At 29.5% G+C, this 20,625-nt stretch overlaps 3 protein-coding genes across 3 annotated transcripts; 1 reads left to right on the top strand and 2 right to left on the bottom strand.

Moving 5' to 3' along the window:
* Window positions 1-4,153: 4,153 nt before the first annotated feature.
* Window positions 4,154-6,307, bottom strand: LOC148201904 (cinnamoyl-CoA reductase CAD2-like). Its single transcript, XM_088109216.1, has 6 exons — window positions 6,149-6,307; window positions 5,780-5,949; window positions 5,461-5,652; window positions 4,969-5,131; window positions 4,547-4,733; window positions 4,154-4,446 (listed from the first exon to the last, which is right to left on the bottom strand). Exons 1-6 carry the CDS (start codon window positions 6,264-6,266, stop codon window positions 4,302-4,304), a joined length of 975 nt encoding a protein of 324 aa, XP_087965342.1. The 5' UTR covers window positions 6,267-6,307; the 3' UTR covers window positions 4,154-4,301.
* Window positions 6,308-10,728: 4,421 nt separating this feature from the next.
* Window positions 10,729-13,472, bottom strand: LOC148201903 (phenylacetaldehyde reductase-like). Its single transcript, XM_088109386.1, has 6 exons — window positions 13,232-13,472; window positions 12,961-13,130; window positions 12,597-12,788; window positions 11,814-11,976; window positions 11,538-11,724; window positions 10,729-10,975 (listed from the first exon to the last, which is right to left on the bottom strand). The coding sequence occupies exons 1-6, from the start codon at window positions 13,350-13,352 to the stop codon at window positions 10,831-10,833; spliced, it is 978 nt and encodes a 325-aa protein (XP_087965512.1). The 5' UTR covers window positions 13,353-13,472; the 3' UTR covers window positions 10,729-10,830.
* Window positions 13,473-16,582: 3,110 nt separating this feature from the next.
* On the top strand, window positions 16,583-18,406 carry LOC124837640 (phospholipase A1-Igamma3, chloroplastic). The gene has a single exon (XM_047313067.2). The coding sequence runs from the start codon at window positions 16,748-16,750 to the stop codon at window positions 18,260-18,262; it is 1,515 nt and encodes a 504-aa protein (XP_047169023.1). The 5' UTR covers window positions 16,583-16,747; the 3' UTR covers window positions 18,263-18,406.
* Window positions 18,407-20,625: the final 2,219 nt, after the last annotated feature.

The raw sequence follows: 20,625 nt of genomic DNA, 5'->3' as shown, positions 1-20,625 counted from the left end.
GAGACAGCTCGCATAGCGACTCTGCATCATCTACAGAACGCGAATTTTGCAGAATCACACACTCACACCAGCCCTTACCATTTATAGGCCTCTTGGCCAACTTCTATGACCTCCAATTCATGTATTAAGCTCAATTACACCGGCCTAGAGGATCCTAACCCTCCCCATTACTAATCTAAAGTGATTAGGATCAAGTTTCATCTTTTAAAGCACCAATTTCTATACTTAAGGCCCAATTTCGATTTTACCACTTCTATCTTGTTTTTGACCATTTGAAAGACTCACCCAAGTCCCAAATGACTTACCCAAAGTGCCTGAATAGACCAAATGAACTCCTAACCTCTAATTCTAAATTTCACCACCTCACTTCCTCTAAAATTTATCTAAAACACTACCACTTCACTTAACATTCCACAACTAGCTACTATAACAGAAAACCATCACCTAACTTATCCAATTACAATTGCACAATATGTTCAAATCAGCTCACAACCAACATTCATCAGATTCAACATTAGTCATTCAAAGCATACATGATTTAACTTACACAAGTATTACATTTCAGCTCACACAACAACAACATACAAAATTTAATACACACACCTATTGAACTACCAATTCAAACAGAAGTCTAGCTCCCCTTACCTTGGTGGTTATAAGCACAACACTTTTAGAAGAAGTCCCGAAACCGTAACCCTCGCACAAAAATAAGTTCAACAGAACCTACAAACCACCAAATTGGGGTAGAGTACAGCTCTTAGAGCTAGAATAGGCAGAGAATAAAAAGGGAAACACTATCCAGCTGCATGCAACCAGTAAAGTTGCATGCCCTAGGTTCAAGAAGAGTGGAGAAACTGACTTACCCGTCCAAAACGAAAACTAATCGGATGGATAGGAAGCCCTCAACTCCGTGAGCGAAAGAACACCTCCTATAAGACAATGTAACGGTTGAAATTTGTGTGAGGGTAGAGAGAAGGCAGAGCAAGAAGAAGACTGAGTTTAGAGAGAGAAAGAGAAGCTGGCTAATGAACTCAGAGTTGGAAAATAAACAAATCCCTTCTAAGGTCATGGTGCCCTTAGCTTTACGGGCCTGGCTGCCTCAATCATAAGGCCCAACAGTCCTATACTTTCCAGGCTCTTACATTCACAATTTTTTTCATTATCAAATATTAAAAATGTATCGTAATTACATAAATATTAAATACAAATAAAAATTAAAATAACTATAAAAATAAGTAAAAATAATAAAATGTTAATTTAATGAGATGAGATTGAGATTTGTATGTAATTTGAACAAAATCATAAAAAAGATGTAATTAAAGTTGTGATAAAATAATCAAATTTTTATCTTAAAAGTTTTTTATTCAATGAATTTGAAGTTTTTAAAATACCATAAAAAATAAGTTTTTAAAATACTAAAAAAGTAAAAATAAATAAAAATGATGTAATTAAAACTGTAAGAAGATAAAGTATTTTAAAGATTTTAGTTTATTTTGAGTTACAAATAAACAACTAGCATTTTATAATTATAAAAAAAACAAATATGAAAACGAAAACAAAATAAATATATGCATACGTACATAATTAGTTTTAAAAATTAAATATTGTTTATATTTATACTGGATAAATGTCAGAATTCTCTATAAAAACTATAATTAACAATGAAAAAAATTATTCGTCTTTCTCCAACTAAGCATAATCTATAAATTACAAACTAGAGGACCTTTTATTCGGAGGATATTCTTTTAATTTGTTTTTACTATGATTATATATACAGTTCACTTTTGCTTTCTGGTTACTCTTCTGCTTTCCGATTTGTTATAAACTAATTAATTTACACCAAAATTTCTACTTTTTGTTTAACTGGGTTACCTTTTTATTACATTAAATATAATTAATATGTAATTCAAATATTTCTATATCACCCTACTAATTTTATTAGTTTAATAATAAATTTTAAAATTTTGAAACTTAAAGATAATATCAGTTCATATTAAAATATTTTTTAACTATTACATTAATTAATATAATGAAATTATTACGTGTACTTAAAAATGTTATCCAGTTGAACCACAAAACTCAGAAGAACATGTATGAAGAAGAAACATCTATTTGTTATGCTTAATATATTTTAAATCTGTTTCTTTGAAAAGTAATGCCGTTGTTGACAACCTGCATTGCTCTATTTAATGAGAAAAGAAAAATCAATAACATGTTTAAACATCATACATGGTGTACCAATAGGGACCGGACGTCAAATAGGCCGGACGTCCACGTAAACATAATGAACCAAACATGCTACCATCGTGAAGGGTCGGCCGGCTGAACGTCCGAATAAGCAGTTGCTCGCACGAAGCTGGCCAACAATACCACCAGCTATTCGGACTCTATATGGGCCGGCCGGTCAAAAGACCAAATCCCCAGTTGAAAGACCAAACTTCGAGAGGTCGGCTGGTCACGTTGCTAATTAATCAGGTTTAAGGTAATGAGTGGTTAGAGACTATTAGGCTGAATTTGGGTCGTGATTAACTTTTCACTATAGATAGGTTGCATTTACTGCGCATTTATTACTGTTCGATAGAGAAAGCCATTGCTCTCAAACTGACTTTGACATCGGAGAATTTTTCGCAGGTCTCCCACCCGTACACGGAGAAGGAAATTGAGAAACGAAGATAGAGGACTGAACATATAGAATACGAGCAAAGAAGGACGTGAAGACATTGAACGACGCAGCCCCTCACGTCCGAAACACATGAAATAACCCAAAAATATATTAAAGGAAAATCGAAGAAATTGACACCGAGAAGTAATACATAAATAATAAACTTAATTAAATTCTAAGTACTTATAAGTACACCTGTCAAATATGTCCGTATAATGAGATGTGAGATTAGATCAACCCATTGGTAACAAAAAGAATATGGTCAAAGCATTCAATCCACTGTCAACTTCTTTATTCATCACATACTTGTTTAAAAAATATCTATCCATTTCTTAAATTCTATAGATATTTGTGAATACTCGTGGTTAAAGATGAAATGTATTTTATAAAATTTTAAATTAAAATATAAATAAAATTATAAAAGAAGTATAAAAATATAAATTTAATGAAATTAAACATAAAATCATTTTTATTTTTTTTGAATAATGATACTTGCGAATAGAATAATATGATACCATTTATAAATTGATATTAAAATATTCTTTACTGATAGATAATATATATGTATCAATTATCCAATATGGATTTTATCCTTAGACATACCCACAAATAATTTTATTACTCCTAATCACTTATATATCCTTTGTGGTAAGATTAACTGTAATTTAATTGTTATAAAATATGACGTGGAAAATGTTAGAAATTACTAGGGTTACAAATTAGGGATTAGTAAACCATTAAATAGCAGATTAAGATGCTTTTCTTTTCTTTTTCTCTCTATTCTCTTTATGTAAATATTCGATCCTCATCTTAGAATTACCTTAACAAGAGTATCAACCAACCTTTCAGCTTGCCTAACCATGGCGGATGCTACACGAAATCAAGTTTTTGTGAGAATGTTGAAGTTGATAAAACACACTCTTCAAGAGTCATTGACGCAGTCCTTGACCCTATCGATGACGCAGAAAATACAAGAGCTTCTTCACAACAATTTGGGTAAGCTTTTTACGTGATAAATTATGCAAAAATAACTCAAATATAATTTCAAACACTATTCAACAGTATTAGTAGATTAAAAATATTATATATAAAGCTTTAGAAAAAAAACTAATTTTATTTTCTTGTTTTAATTTAAAAATTAAAAATACATTTATTCCTTATACGTTCTATTTTACTCTCCTCAAATTATTACATGTTCATTTTCAACATCTTTTGCATTGAGAAAAAATTAATTGTCCAGCTACTTTTTACTAGGTAGAATTGATTTTATATAATTTCATAAACAAAAATAAAATTGTCAAGAGTGTTGTCATATTGAATTTAATTTATTTTTCTTCTTTATAATTTTAAAATCAAATTCATAATATTTATTTTATATTACAATTTTATAATACTATAAATAAAATAAAACACTGTATGATTATGTTATGGTAAAATAATAGATTATGCAAATCGAAATAAAACCATGTAGTCTTGTTTTACGAGTACAAATCGAAATAAAACCAGCAAGGAATCACATTAGAACTGTTACATTCATAACAACAATTTATTTCCAAACATGGAATTTAAAAACCAGAATCAATAACGAAACACAGTTGAAATTATCATCCTTCACTCGTTCATGGAGAGAGATCAGAAGTTAAAAGTTGGCAAAGTTCTTTTCTTTCAAACTTTCCACAGTCTCTTTAAGACTCACTTCTAAAGGAATAAATTCAAGCCCCAATGATTTTGCCTTTTCTTTCGAAACCTGAAATGTTGGTACATAGGGCTTATCGTCTGCAGACCTACACAAACACAAAAATGCCATTACAAAAATAAAACATTGATTACTTTATATCAGATAATTACAAGCATTTAAGGAGTTACAGAAATGATTAAACTTACTTTTCTGGAACCTGATATGTTGGGTATAGATCTTTCAAAATCTTGGCGAGTTCGGAGAAATGTGCCACTCTCTCAACTAAACAATATCTTCCACTTGCAGAAGCAATCTCATAAGCCTGAATATGAGCGTTTGCAACATCCTTCACATTGATCCATCCGTAAGTACTATTTGGAAAAGTTTCTGAACCTGCGTCAATCAATTCAAAACTATACTTTCTCAAAATACATAACTATTGGCCAAAAACTTAGATATATACCATAAATTAGCATTGCCTTGTGATGATGCAGGACTTTCAACCATGTCTTGCACAAATAATGATTTTGTTTCCGATTTCATTTCACTAGCAATAAATTTTATGCACATTGATAATAGAATGAACCAAAATTTGCATAACATCATTGAATGAATGAACCAAAATTACCATCTATTAGGTTTAAGATTGTAGCAGCACTAGTGTTTAGCTCTGCTTGCAACAGTGGCCCGACAACCATTGCTGGGTTAACAGAAACTAAGTCAAGGTTGTTCTCTTTGGAAAATTTCCAGGCAGCTTCCTCGGCCAATGTCTTTGAAAGTAGGTACCACAACTGACAGCACAAACAGCAAATGGCAGCAAAGTTAACCAGATTGTTAACACACTACACTGATTGCTTTATTACTTTTCTGTTCATCGAACAAATACATTTTAGCAACACATCTGGTTCGATAGGTATTGTCTAGTGATTACATGATTGATCGTACTAAGCTGTTATCAAAATCTTCACACTGAGCACAACACATGGAAGTTCATCGATCAAAAGATGTGTCTCTAACATAAGGAACAAACAATCATGCAGCTAGCATTTGCCATGGTAAAGCCAACATTGGAAAACTGAGTTATTCAATTCCAACTTTTGAATTAGAATATTACACAAACCTTCAATTCCCTACAGTAATCTGAATTTGAAAACCATGTTTCATCAACTACAACTTCGGGAGTTTTAGGCCTTTCATTGTATGCAACAGCAGCCACTGAAGAGGTTAAAACGACTCGTTTCACAGATGATGATTTCGCACATGATTTAAGAACATTTAGGGTTCCTTTCACTGCAGGGTCAATCAGCTCAGCCTGAATTCATAAAAAAAAAAAACACAGGATAATTAAATTAAATAAACAAAACATTTGACGCGATGAAATAACACCACATTCAATTATTAATTTATAAACAAGAAAAAAACATAAGAACATAGTCAACCTGTGGGTCTGTCACGTTGTGGAAAAAGGGAGAAGCAGTGTGGAAAACTCCATCGCAACCCTCAACAATAGAGTCAAAGGAATTTTCACTCAAAAGATCGGCCTTTACCAGGTGAAGTCTCTCCTCTGCACCTTCAAGTTTAAGCAAATGTTCTACTTTTCTCTGATCATCTGCGAAACCCAGATAAATAAACGGTTAAAAAAAGTAAACTTTAAACCTAAATTAACTGATTTGTAAGAAAAGATTTACACCCATTTACATAATCCTCTACATTGAACTTATTTCTAAAACTTCCAGTACAAAAGAAAAATGCTGTGAATAAATTGAAAGGTGGAGAAATTGGTGAAAGAAGAGAAAGAAGAAACTGACTTGGGTTGCGAACAGTGGCTCTGACGGTGTAACCACGTTGAAGAAGGAACTTCACAATCCATGAAGCAATGTACCCTGAAGCACCAGTCACACACACCAACTTTCCCTCATTACTCATGCTTCCTTCCACTCATTCTACTCATCTTCTATCTCCCTATATATAGATTTCTTCAAATTTTATTAGTAAAAATATAAGAGGACTGAATATATTTATTAAATATATAACTTTTATGTTTATTTGAAAAGGTAAATGTTATTTTATTAAAAAGTGTTTTATATCATTTGTAAGATTGTTTGAATTTTCAAATGTAAGTATCAAATTTAAGTCTTAATTACATGTAATAAGGAGACAAATCAGATTCGTACTCTCTCAAATATTAAGTAATTGATATAATAATTTAAATAGAATATCTACATATTATTGTTTCAATTTAAAAATAAAGTATTATTATATATTCATTCATGTCACTTCAAATTTTTTCTGTTAATATGGAGAAGGGTTGAAGGAATATTTTACGTACATAAATTTATTTATTATTAATCCTCTCTTTAGATTTCCTTAAAGTTGGAGAAGAGGACAAGAGCATAGAAGAAAAAAATATTTAAGAGGAAAGTGAAAGTTGGATTACCGAATTAAATAAATATATTAAAAATTTTATTTTTTTCATTTTACTTTTTCTTCTATTTATTATTCTCTCGTTTAAATAAAAATATAATTTTAAATTTGATATATAGTATGATATTTGAATAAAAATATGAATGTTACAAAGTTTAGTCGTTAAGCTTAGAATATAGATGACTGCTATAATTGAATATGATTACACATGACGAGTGCGCTTACATGTAATTGTTGTTTTGTTCATAAATATAAAATTGGTAAGGTAACATTAATTTAAAATCTGGTATAGTGATCCATAATAGTCTATTTTATATTATAAAGTACAATTAGTAGGTATGAGATAGTTTATAATATATATTATGACAACATTATTACCTTGCCCACTACCATTAAACTATTTACTATACAAAATAGCTTTTGTTTCTATTTTTTTATTTCTTCTTCACACCCAAACTTTGACCTCTGTATTGTCATTGTGTTTTAGCTCAGTCAAATTTTAAATTTATTATAAATTTTTCATAAAGATTCAGATAAAATGCAGATATTAAACAAAAGTATACCGTTTATTTTTTAACTCCTTTTCAGATTTTTTTTTCTACACTGTTGTTAACATTAAAAATATTATTAAGTTGAAATTGAGTTTAAAGTTTTATATTGGATAAAAATAAAATAGATTAATAATAAATAAATATAGAATAATTCATAAATTTATTATTTTAAAGTTTTGAATTGAAAATAATATTATTATTTCTTGTATAGATTATTAATACTGAATCTTTAGATGTCTTTCTTTATAAAAATAAATTTAAAATAGTATGATAGTCGATGATTCGTTGGAAGGACAATTACAAATATAAAAGATATTGAACTTTAAAATTTAAATTAAAAGATAAAAATGTTTTTATAATTTATCACATATTCTTTTATTATAAGTTAATATTCGAACAAGGTTAAACATATGTGAAAATAAACAACGGTGAACTTTTTCCAAATAGCCATAAATTAACACTAAGAAAACACAACTATAAAGAATAAACTAATTATTGGAGTCCTATAAGAATTTTTATAAATAAAAATTTACTTATTTATAGTTAAAATCAAATTTGTTAACCAATTTTATCCATAAATTTTAAGATTTTAACACAAAATTTGTTGATGTTGATTTTCGCAATAAAATCAGTAAGTAAATCATAATTTGTATTATTGATAAAAAGAATTTATCAATAATATATCCGTAAGTAATTTTGGTTGATAATTTATAAATTTTGTTATTGGCAAATCACTTTTTGTCGGTATAATAACATTAAATATTTGTTCTGTATTTTGATCAATTTGTTTAAAATTTGTTAGTAATTACATATCTTTAAAATAAATCGATAAAATTTACCGATAATTTGTAATAGTTATTATTAATTTTTTTTTATATTGAATGAATTTTTTTTATAAATTAAGTGAAGATGAATAAAAATTAAAGAAGAAAAAAAGGAAGAGAATGAAGATTAAAAATAAGAAAAAAAGAAGGATAATGAGTAGGTGGTAAAAACATAATAACGACAAAACAATGGAAACCGCCACAACAACAACTAGTATGAGGTAAAGGAAGACAAACAGAAAGAGATAGGAAAAAAAAGAAAAATAATTACAATATTTATAGATAAATTAAAAAAACACTTAAATTCAAGAAAAGAAGAAAAGAAAAATAATGTAATCTAATAATAAAAAAAACAAATACAACAATTCTCATACACCAATGTGCTGTTACTCTTTCTTACCATGCTCATATATGTATGTGAATATATCCAATCATCACACTTTTACCCACATCACCATCAATTATTAGCTTTTACAAAAATTACATTTAGAATAAAAAATTAAAAGTCAATTCCGACAAATATAAAAAAAACTCATTAAATCAAAATTTTTTTGTTTTTTTTTTCAAAATAAAAAAAGATTAATTTTATATTACAATAAATTTTTATTTTTTATTTGTCTTGTATTCCGTCTTTCATGCGTTTTTACTTCTTCTCCTATTTACATTATTTAAAAATTCAGGGGTTAAATATGTTTTTAGTCCCTAAATTATTGGTCGTTTCTGGTTTTCGTCCCTCTTTCAAAATAAGGTACAATTTGGTCCTCATTCTTTTCGAAACGTTCGTTTTAGTCTCGAAACTTTGGTTTTAGTCCTCATTTTGATGACAAGATAGGACCAAATTTTTAACGGTGTTAGTTTTCGAGGACTAGAACGAACGTTTTCGAAAAGAATGAAGACCAAATTGTACCTTATTTTGAAAGAGGGACGAAAACCAGAAACGGCCAATAGTTTAGGGACTAAAAACATATTTAACCCAAAATTCAGCTATTGAATATTCTCGTTAAACTTTTTAAAACAATATAATTATGTCTTAACTTCTTTTACCGAAAAACAATAAATCCAAAAAGTCCATTTTCTTTTAAATAAGTTTCCAACGGGAGCAGAAGGGCTATTATTTTTGTCTGGTTTCAATTCATTTTCAAGTTTAATTATATATATATATATATAACAAATTTGTTTCTTCTTACTTAAGCAATAATTATTCCAATTGTAATCATTGAAAAGTGAAAGCAACGCAACAAAAACGCTTTTTATGGTTAGCCACCAATTTAGAATAAAAGACGGAATTATTTTGTTACGGCGAAAGTACAAATCATCACGCTTAAAAATTACTTTTTTTTATCTCTTAAAATTCAATATAAAAATTTATAGAATTCTATAAGCAAAACAGACATAAATAGAAATCAAATACAAAATATTTTGATACAATATAAATTTTTTATATCTATTTGATATTATATATTTTTTATTTTTTTCTTTAAACTATAAAAGTTTATTTTTATGATATTTATCATATAAATATAAATATGTTTCATTTTTATGTTATTTTTTGGAGTAACTTAACCTATATTATTAATATCACTAATTTTTGAAGAAGATAACATGAATTAGAACTTATAAGATTCATTAAAATAATTATCTTAATAATAAATAGTAATAGTTTTTTCTTATTATTATTAATAGTAATAAATTTTTATGATCAGAAAACGTGATGAATAGAATTATATAAAAGAATAATAATAATAAAATAAAAAATTGTAATAGCTTAGATGATAGAAAAATATATATTTTATAAATTATTTTTATGGAAAGATTTCCACCACAAAATACAATGAATTTTTGGTGATTCATGCAACCAAATGACTTTCCACTACCAATGATCATATTAAGCCAATTCAATTTTTGTGATTGAAATTATAATGAGAAAAAAAAAAGAAGAAAAGTGGGTCTCTTTTGACTTCCAATTTATAGACAAACTTTTCTTTAAAAATTTTGACAATGAGTCCCACTTTTCTTTCTTATAATTTCAGCCACCATTCATTGTATTTTATGGGGAAATCTTTCTATAAAAATAATCTTATAAAAATATAAAAATAACCTTATAGAAATGTGCTCGTCAAAGTTTGAATCAATGTCATTGTCATCACAATTTGTTGTTTTATTTATCACTTTTATTTTGCATAATTCTACTTATCAACTTTTTATGTATAAGAATTATTACTACTAATCATAAGTAGAAATCCAATATGTGACACATGGACACTGATGAGGGCGGGGAGAGACACTGACAAGGAGCGGCTCCTGGCAGGCTTCCAGTGGAAGGGGCACATGGACGAATCGAACTACACCGGAATGAGAGGGATCTAGAGACTGTATAAGTATGAGACTATACAGTTGAAGGATAACTTAAATGGATTGATTTGGCTACTCATATCATCAAATGCATTTGTTTTTCGGTAGCCTCTTTGTAAGTTGCCAAGACGTTACAAAATATAAATATTTTGATACATATAATTTTTTTATATTTAATTAATATTATTTTTTCTTTTTTCTTTTTTCTTTAAAATACAAAAGTTTATTTTTATAATATTTATCAGATAAATATAAATATGTTTCATTTTCATCGTTACTTTTTGAAGTAACTTAACCCATGTTATTAATATTACTAATATTTGAAGAAGATAAGATGAACTAGAACTCAACCAACTTCTTTTCTTTTAAACATTCAACTGTCTCCTTAAGGCTCTCTTCCAATGAAATAAACTCAATTCCCAAACTCTTTGCCTTTTCTTTGGAAACCTGAAATGTTGGCATAAATGGCTCGTCATCTTCACACCTGATACAATTGATAAGAAAGTCAAAAATTATATTAATAATATATTAATTTAAGAGTAAGTAAAAAGTCTTCCATTAAATAAAAATTAAAAAATTAATAATATATAAAAAAATAAACTTACAAATATTTAATTCTAAAATTTTGTCTTAAAAATAATATTAAGTTTCTTACCTAAACAATCTAAACCATAGAAATGTTCAGTCTCCCAATCTCATCTAGTAAATTTCTCAACAATTTCTCACAATATGCACCATAAACATAGCTTAATAAAGTTTAAATTATACATTGGTAAATCACTCATAAATTAATTAGTTGAGTAAAAATACTATGAGATACACGTTAACATTCATTTGACCTACCTAATAAAGATAAAATAAGTTTTAAAAGAGTAAATTTTTATAATTTTTCAAAAAAAAGAAATAAAAAATAAAAAAATAATATAAAGCATTATTTTTCAAATTAATTATGTATAACTTTAAAGTAATGATATTAAAAGTCAAACAAATTGGTATACATGTCAATTCTTAACTAAATGACATTAATTTCTGAGACATAAACTTACTTGTCTGCAATCTTCAAAGTTGGGTACATCTGACCTAAAATTTTAACAATTTCAGAGAAGTGTGCAACTCTTTCAACCAGACAATATCTTCCACTAGCTGAATCACTCTCATATGCTTGAACATGTGCATCTGCAACATCTTTCACATTGACCCACCCAAAACTCAAATTTGGAAACGTTTTTGAACCTGCATCAACCAAGTGAAAGATTTATTCTTTTGGGAAAATCTGCAGAGCTAAAAGACTTGAATGGTTCAGAAGATAAACATCACATCACCATCGATTAGCTTTAAAATTGAGGAAGAACTTCCGTTCATTTCTTGTTGCAGCAGAGGCCCTATGGTCATTGCTGGGTTAATAACAACCAACTTAATGTCTTGTTCGTCCAAAAATTTTCTGGCAGCATCCTCAGCCAAAGTCTTTGATAATGCATACCATCTCTGAAAATGTTTAACACTCAAAAATAAGAAAATTGCGAAAAAATAAGGGTTAAAGAAGTGAAACTTTCTAACATATCACCTCACACCATAATATATAGATTTCATGCATTAAACTAGACATAGCATATCACCTCACACCATAATATATAGATTTCATGCGTTAAACTAGACATGATTTAATAGCAGTTTATTAACTCATGAAACAATATATCAAATTTTTGAAAGTTTCACGTCGATTAGAAATAAGGGTAATTTATATTATATAAATAAGTGTAAATCTCACTTACAAACCGATTTTGTGAATTTTCGTAGTTAAACCTAAAGTTTATTTCTTAACATGATATTAGAATCTATTCTAATAAAATCACATATCAATCTATCCGCTATCAAACAACTAATTAAAGTTCACTTATTAACACAAATAAACAACAAATGTTAAAAAAAATGAACTTTGAACCCACCTTCTTACATAGGTACGTAGATCTCATGCATGGAACCATACACATAAAGTGAGATTTTGATCCACTTACGTATTTTAAGTTAATCTTCTCTGATATATGTAAGACTTTGTGACAACAAAAGACAAATGGCAATTGCTAAGAAAGAAGAATAGCGCACACCTCATTTTCCCTTAAGATGTTTGGATCCGAAAACCAAGTTTCATCAAGTACAACCTCGGGAGCTCGAGGCCTTCCATTGTACAAAACCGCAGCAAAAGAAGAAGTTAAAACAATTCGTTTCACTGATGTCGATTTTGCACATGATTTAACAACGTTAAGAGTTCCTTTAACAGCTGGATCAATCAACTCTTTCTGAAATAAACAAAAACAAAAACAACGTTTCAAAGTGAATCATCACAAAACCAATCAGATATAGATCATCCCCATTCAACAAAACTCAGTCTTTTTCTGAATTTTCCGAACTACAAAACCATCTGATGAAAACGTGCATCACTGGTATTTCAAAGTGAATAATAAAATGAACCTGTGGGTCGTTGACTACGAACTGAACCCGTGAAGCAGTGTGAAAAACACCATAACAACCCTCAATAGCAGAGTCAAATGATCCTTCTTCAAGAAGATCTGCCTTATAGAGATGTAACCTTTCCTTTGCTCCATCAAGTTTCAGCAAGTGATCAACCTTTTCATGATTAGCTGCATAGATCAATAAGCACAAGATCAATCATCCATATATATATATATATATATATATATATATATATATATGGTTAATCGAAGGTGAAAGAGGAGCTGACCTGGGTTACGAACAGTGGCTCTGACAGTGTAACCACGTTGGAGAAGAAATTTGACGATCCATGAAGCAATGAAACCAGAAGCACCAGTCACACACACCACTTTTTCTATGTTGCTGCTCATCTTCTCTTCCTTGATCAAACACCTTGCTTTCAGCTTATGTCTCGTTATTTTCTACTTAAAGAGATTTCATATCATCCACATACTTTAGATCTATCTTGTATAGTTTCAATTAAAACCCTTGTAATAAATCTTTACTACAAAACTGGGTTATTTTTCTGAGTCAAAAATCGATTCTTTCATTCATTTTTCTAATTTTCAAAATAAACAAAGAACCCTGATTCGTCAACATGGCATACTTTATTCAACAAATTAAAAGTGACTTGCTTTTTAACAAACATTTTCATTACCATTTGAATGCTGACTATTTGATTTTTAGACTATGATTATTAATAATGTTTTATAATAATGTTTTAACAATAGATAGATATTACTATTTTATTACTCCGTTTAAATTTATTTTTACCACACCAGGATATTGTAAAAAATTTATTAAAAAAAAAATTGTTAAAAAAATATGAACTGCCCTATTAAACTACTGACGCCATTGCAGTGGGCACAATTTGAAATTCAATATTAAATGTGCATTTCAAAAAGTCTTAAATGCTCAAAGTGGTTTCAAAATAAAATTTAAAATCCTATTGAGAATTTATTTTCTTCTTATTTCGGTATTTAAGGGTCTGTTTCAGATATGTTGAGGGTCATCTTTGAATTTTTCCTTTTCTGAGAATAGTTATGTTCTCTTGGACTTTTAGAAGCTTACGTTTCTTCATGGATCTATGGATTTCTTTTCTTGGATGCTGCTTTTGTTATTTTGATGTGTAACAAAACTTTACTTTTTCGTTGAGATTCAGTAGATTACTTGGGATTTTACAAGGGCTTGATTGGATTGTTATTAAAATCTAGTGCTTTTATTATTATTTTCGACTTCATTATTATATATATATATAAACACGTGAAACGCACGTATATCCAATTTTATCTTACAATTATAAAAAAATAGTTATTTTAATTATTATTAAAATAAAAATACTATTAAATTTTAAAAAAAAATTACCTTTTAAAAATAATTATAACATATAGATACAAAATTTAAAGAATTATATATTTAATAAAATAATTTATATTATTAAGAACAAAATTGGTAATAAATATATGCACATCAAAAAGCCAATCAATCAATATCTACTGGTGACCACACATGATTTAAGAGTATGTTCACAAAAAATAATAAAATTATTATTATTATAGTTTTGTAAATAAATTTAAATGATTTTTACAATTTTATTATAAGTAATTTTATTCTGTTAGTTATTATAGTTTAAAAGAATAGTTAAATTTTAGGGGGGAAATAGTTGATTTTTTTAAAAAATCATTTAAAAGATAAATTTGGTAAAATAATTATTTTAATTTTAAAAAAATAATAAAAATTATAAAATTGAAAACAAAATCTATACACGAAAAATCTCTTTATATGATAGTATATATATATATATATATATATATATATATATATATATATATATATATTATTTTAATTCTTATTATTTTAACAAATTATTAATGGACATAAGTGGACATTGAAAAATATTTTTATGTGTAACATCCCAAATATAATATAAATACTATAATAGAGTTATTCCAGAATCAATAAAGTAAACCGTCCACAGACAAACAACATAAGTTAATACCGTCATCATAATAACCATAATATAAACTCTATATACAACTCAACATCTAAACCAAAACTATATACATTCAAACAAAATAAGTCTTGCAATATTTATGATAAGGCTAAGGAGGGTTTGGAGGCATTTGACGATAATTTTAAATTTTAAAGTCTGTGGCTATTTTTCATAACAGTATGTTGGATGATGGTTTCTACTGCTTAATAGGCTCAAGTTAGAGAGCTCTAGCAGCCTTAGCGTTGAGCGTTGGCTTTCGATGTTAAGTGTTCTTAAGTTAGAAAGCTCATTTTGATGCCAACATTGAATGTTAGTCTATGCTCTTGAGTACTCTCTTGATAGTAAGCTTTTGTGATATCAGCTTTTGGGCGCACTCTCTTCACTATCGAGTGGCAATCTTCAATGTTTTTTCTATTTTGTTGTTTTTCTTATCATGTGATTTTGTGATCTTCTAATTGATGGGTTATGATATTATTGATGTTTATACACTATAACTTGATGTGGTTAATGTTATGGGGATTGCCTATGAGAAAATCCTATTGAATGTAATTATAGGGTGTGCATTGATATGAGGAGTCTGGATTGAAGGTTTTATCCTGATAATTATTCCGCTTATATAGACTAGAATGAGTTATGTAGTGAGAGGGGTAAAAGGTCCTAATTTAGGAGATTTACTTGGTCAAAGATTTTTAAAGGATTGACATTTTGTGTGTAGGATGAAACTCATTAGCAATGACTCTGTAAAGCAATAGATATCAACCACAAGTGCGAGACCACCTAGAATCGCACATCATTGCCATATCTAAATAGTTTAATATATAAATAATAAATGTATGAATGCATTTGGAGGCATGAGATTGCGAGAGGGTGAACGAAAGAGAGCTTGGTGAGGGTTGAGTGAGAGAAAGGAATGGTGAATCTGATGAAAATGAGTTTGGAGAAGGTTGCAGTTTCAATCCCTAAAAGATAGTGTTCTTCGTCAACGTGCCTCCATTGAATATCTCATTTATAATTAACCAAAATTAGAATAAATCGAAATCGTTTAAGTAGAAACAACTAATAAGAAGTGATAAATCTTAACTACCTCTAAAAGTAGTTCGACAAGTGGATGTGTGTGTCAATTATTTTTTTAAATTTCGTATTATATATATATATATATATATATATATATATATATATATATATATATATATATTGAAAACATATATTTTTTAGTTTTAATTAATTAATTAATATTTTTAATAGAATAAATTAAAATAATTATTGCCTCTATATAAAATTTCTTCATTATAATTAATAATTAAAAGTTGATTTGTGGGTATTAATAATTAAGTAAAAATATTATTATATATTTTTCCATATATTTCAAGTAATATAATTAATCATTTTTATTTTAATCTATCTTGTTCCACTTTAAACTTTCAATTTGACAAGTCAAATAGAATAAAAGAGGACAAGCATAAGCTAACGGATTGAAAATGAAACTGAGCAAAATTTGACGTACCATCTGGACCATGACCTGGAGTGACAGTGTCATCATGGTCCAGCTGGTGGGACAGTGGTCGAGACCACAACTTTGTATAATGGAGCATACGTGAGTGGAACATTATAAACATCGTACAAAGGAACGTGTTTCATTCACAAAATGTTTTTCTTCCCACCATCCCATCCTTAACCTATACCATAGACCTCCCTCTCTCTCACTCTCTTCATTTCTTCTTCCTCATCATTGTTAACTCTTTTCTGCAACTTCATCTTCCTTAAATATCACTCATGGCGTCTCTTCTGCTCCTCAACCACCTCCAATCTCCTCCCCTTTCAACACCACACACCACCACCTTCAACAACACACCGACCACAACCCTCTCATTCTCTTCCAAAACCAAACCCCCATTCATCCTCAAATGCTCTTCCACCTCAAACCTAAGCCCAAAAATGGACCAAGAAGACGTCGAAGAAAAAGAACAAGAAACGTTTGATTTTGATGCTCCCTTGCGCCAAGTGTGGAGGGAAATCCAAGGCATGAAGGATTGGAAAGGGTTGATAGAGCCAACCATGAACCCTCTCCTCCGGCGAGAAATAATCCGGTATGGGGAACTGGCACAGGCATGCTACGACTCCTTCGACTTCGACCCTCATTCCAAGTACTGCGGAACCTGCAAGTACCATCCCTCCCACTTCTTCCACCAACTCAACATTCCCCACTCCGGCTACACCATCACCCGCTACATCTACGCCACCTCCAACATCAACCTCCCCAACTTCTTCCAGAAGTCCAACCTCGCCTCCGTCTGGAGCCCGCACGCCAACTGGATGGGCTACGTCGCCGTCAACACCGACAAGGAACACATCAAACACCTCGGTCGCCGCGACATCCTAATTGCATGGCGCGGAACAGTCACCTACGTCGAATGGATCCACGACCTCAAAGACATTCTCCGTCCCGCGCTATTCTCCAGAGACCAAACCATCAAGGTAGAATCTGGATTCCACGACTTGTACACCAAGAAAGAACACTCCTGCACCTATTGCTCTTTCTCCGCTCGCGAACAAGTACTCTCAGAGGTTAAACGTCTTCTTAACTACTACAAAGACGAAGAGATAAGCATCACCGTCACCGGGCACAGTCTCGGTGCTGCGTTGGCCGTTCTGAGCGCGTACGACATAGCCGAGGTTAGGTTAAACGTGGTTGGCGACGGTGGTGATCGTGTTCCCGTGACGGTGTTTTCGTTTGCGGGGCCTAGGGTTGGGAATTTGAAGTTCAAAGAGCGGTGTGAGGAGCTCGGGGTGAAGGTTCTGAGAGTGGTGAACGTGCACGATGTGGTACCCACCGTGCCGGGGATAATAACGAACGAGAAGTTTCGGTTTCAGAAGTACATAGAGGATGCGCTGTCGTTTCCGTGGAGCTATGCGCACGTGGGGACGGAGATTGCGTTGGATCACACAGAGAGTCCGTTCGTGAAGGGGAACGTGGATCTGGTGAGTGCGCATAACTTGGAGGTTCATCTGCACCTCGTTGATGGCTACCATGGGAAGGAGAAGAGGTTCTGCTTGGCGTCGAAGCGTGACATAGCGCTTGTGAACAAGAGCTGTGACTTTCTCAGGAGTGAGTACGGCGTTCCGCCGAACTGGCGGCAGGACGAGAACAAGGGGATGGTGAGAGGCCGCGATGGGCGGTGGGTTCTGCCGGAGCGCCCCAGATTGGAGGCTCATCCACCAGACATGGCCCACCATCTCCAGCAAGTGTTGGACAACCACCTCGCAGGTCAGCAATTAGAAACCACTTAACATGATGATGTTTAAGAAAAAAAAAAACAGTGTAAAATATGTTCTGATGATGTTTAAGAAAATATCAACGTGTGTTTTGACGAAAATGTATATTGGAAATCGATAAAAAAATAAAAAAAAAGTTTTCAAAACATTAATTTTCAACGTACAAACAAATTACACCACAAACTGTTTACAAATTTTAATAATAAAAATAGAAAAAATATATGTATAACTATAAAAGGGTGACCGTAGAAAATGAAGAAATATATTTTCGATTAGGGATTTATTTATTTTATTTAAGTAGAGGAAAATGTTGTGGAAAATGTTGTGGAAAATGATTGCAGAAAAGGAATAAATAAATAAATAAAGAACCACGTTTCCATTCAGAGTAATAACGACAAAAATAAGTGGTCCATGCATAAACATTAGATTAAATAGTCACCATGTTCTTCCAACCCAAGGGTTTGAATATCGTGATCCACTGAGAAATGCTTGAGCTGTTGTATCCAAATTCGATGACATTTCAAGTCAAACTTTAATTTTTAATTTTTATACTTTCATATAATAATTTGTATTTGTAAATTGTTAGGTATAATAGACTGTTAATTTGACCATAATTACAACAATAATTTGTTGTTTTGTAACATAAAACTTGTTATTGTGAAAGTGTATAGAAATTAGATTATATAATTAACAAGATTAAAAGTATGATGTGTAGGAGGAAAATGTGAGAATATATATTGTTTTGAAGGAAGTTTGTTTCTTTTTTTAATGTTATAAATGAATATATGTGGAATGTAATAAAACATGTCTTAAGAATAAAAGACAATACGAAACATTGTTATCGATTTAATAAAAGTTTATGTTTGAGAATTATAATATTAATACATATGTTTTATCGATGAAGATTCCTTGAAAAAAATGTTGAATATTCCACTGAAAAAAAAAACACCAATTTATAAGATAGACAAAGAAATAATAATTAAATCATAATATTTATAATTTTGACGTCTATAATTATTGATAAATTTACAATTTTTTATCTATATTTTATTGATAAGTATTTTATAGATAAAATTTTAGTCATCCATAATCAATTACAAATGAATTTTACCTCTATCGATGAATTTTACTTTATAGTAAATTCATTTTTTTTATGTTACCGTAATTAATAGATTCTTTATGTAATTGTTTTGAAAATTTAGGAAAAGGTTTAAATAATTGCAATTTATCTTCTCGTAATACGTTGTTTATAAATCAAATATATCATAACACAAATGCTTAGACTTAGTTGTGTAAGATAATGAAACTCGATAGGTAGGAGAAGGGAAAAATTTAGCCTAAATGAATATCAAGGAATATGAAAATGAAACTTTAGAAAATTAAAGAGAAGTGAACAAATTTAGAATTTTTTTAATTAAAACCAAATGGAAAAAAACTAATTAATTAAAATTATAATTTATACCTTTAATTAATTTAAAATATTAAACTTTATCACTTTAAAAATTATCTCTACTTAACATAAAAATGAGTCTCGCATTTAATGTTTCAAAATATATTTTTTACCCAATTATTAAACGTAATCAGAACATATAGACATAATAAATATTTGTTACACTATTATCTAATCATAGATTGTCATTTATAACATAATTTTTCATTAAAAATTTGTCATTTGATTTTTCTGATGTATACTTGAAATAACTTTTAAATAATGTAATTCTTTTACTTCACAATACACCAAAAAATTATTTATTATGTATTTGATTTTCATTCAATTCGTGTTTGTTAGCTAAAAAAAAGCGTCCATCAATCCACCCATAACAAAATAAAAATAAAGGTCAAAATAATCTGAATTGCAGCCATTGAAATCTGTTCGAATTTGATTAAGTTTAATATCATTTTCAGATTGACTCAAAGTAATTACATTTTCTATTTATTTTTTTATTTTTTTCGTATTCAATCTAAACCGAACCACGCCATCCTTAAACAGACCAGTGAATACATGTAAAAGAATAATGCGTAAGATGATGTTAAAGTCAATGATGCGTTTCATTTCATAATTGAATAATTAAGAATACTTTTTTTTAACAAAATAAAATGTTTAAAAATTAATTCAACTTAAATAAAGATGACGAATAAATTCTAGGATTGTGATCAGTGATTCAGTGGCCAGAAAAAGTTGTGTGAACAGAATGAGAAAAAAGAATAATTTTTAACATAGTGCAAAAGCCAATTATATGTTCATTTTATAATTTATCGAATAATCAATCATATAATAAGCTAGGTCCCATAGAAATCACTACATTCAAATATTTAATAATGATTTTCACAATAATCAGTTTTCACAAATGGTTAAGATATCTCGATCATAATTGCCT

The sequence above is a fragment of the Vigna umbellata genome, chromosome 3, assembly GCF_029865625.1.
Source record: "Vigna umbellata cultivar VRB3 chromosome 3, Vumbellata_1.0, whole genome shotgun sequence".
In the NCBI taxonomy this organism is placed as follows: Eukaryota; Viridiplantae; Streptophyta; class Magnoliopsida; order Fabales; family Fabaceae; genus Vigna; species Vigna umbellata.
The sequence above is the reverse complement of the archived record's forward strand: the minus strand, read 5'-3'. Positions and strand labels throughout refer to the sequence as shown.

Bases quoted from the DNA above. Each gene is read 5' to 3' on its own strand.
- LOC148201903 (XM_088109386.1), bottom strand. From the start codon at position 13,352: ATGAGCAGCAACATAGAAAAAGTGGTGTGTGTGACTGGTGCTTCTGGT. The intron at 11,977-12,596 runs GTGTGCGCTATT...AAACATTTTCAG, and splicing joins ACATCTTAAGGGAAAATGAG to AGATGGTATGCATTATCAAA. The intron at 11,725-11,813 runs GTGATGTGATGT...TGGTTGATGCAG, and splicing joins AATTTTAAAGCTAATCGATG to GTTCAAAAACGTTTCCAAAT.
- LOC124837640 (XM_047313067.2), top strand. From the start codon at position 16,748: ATGGCGTCTCTTCTGCTCCTCAACCACCTCCAATCTCCTCCCCTTTCA.
- LOC148201904 (XM_088109216.1), bottom strand. From the start codon at position 6,266: ATGAGTAATGAGGGAAAGTTGGTGTGTGTGACTGGTGCTTCAGGGTAC. The intron at 5,132-5,460 runs GTTTGTGTAATA...TTGTGCTGTCAG, and splicing joins ATTACTGTAGGGAATTGAAG to TTGTGGTACCTACTTTCAAA. The intron at 4,447-4,546 runs GTAAGTTTAATC...GTGTTTGTGTAG, and splicing joins ACATATCAGGTTCCAGAAAA to GTCTGCAGACGATAAGCCCT.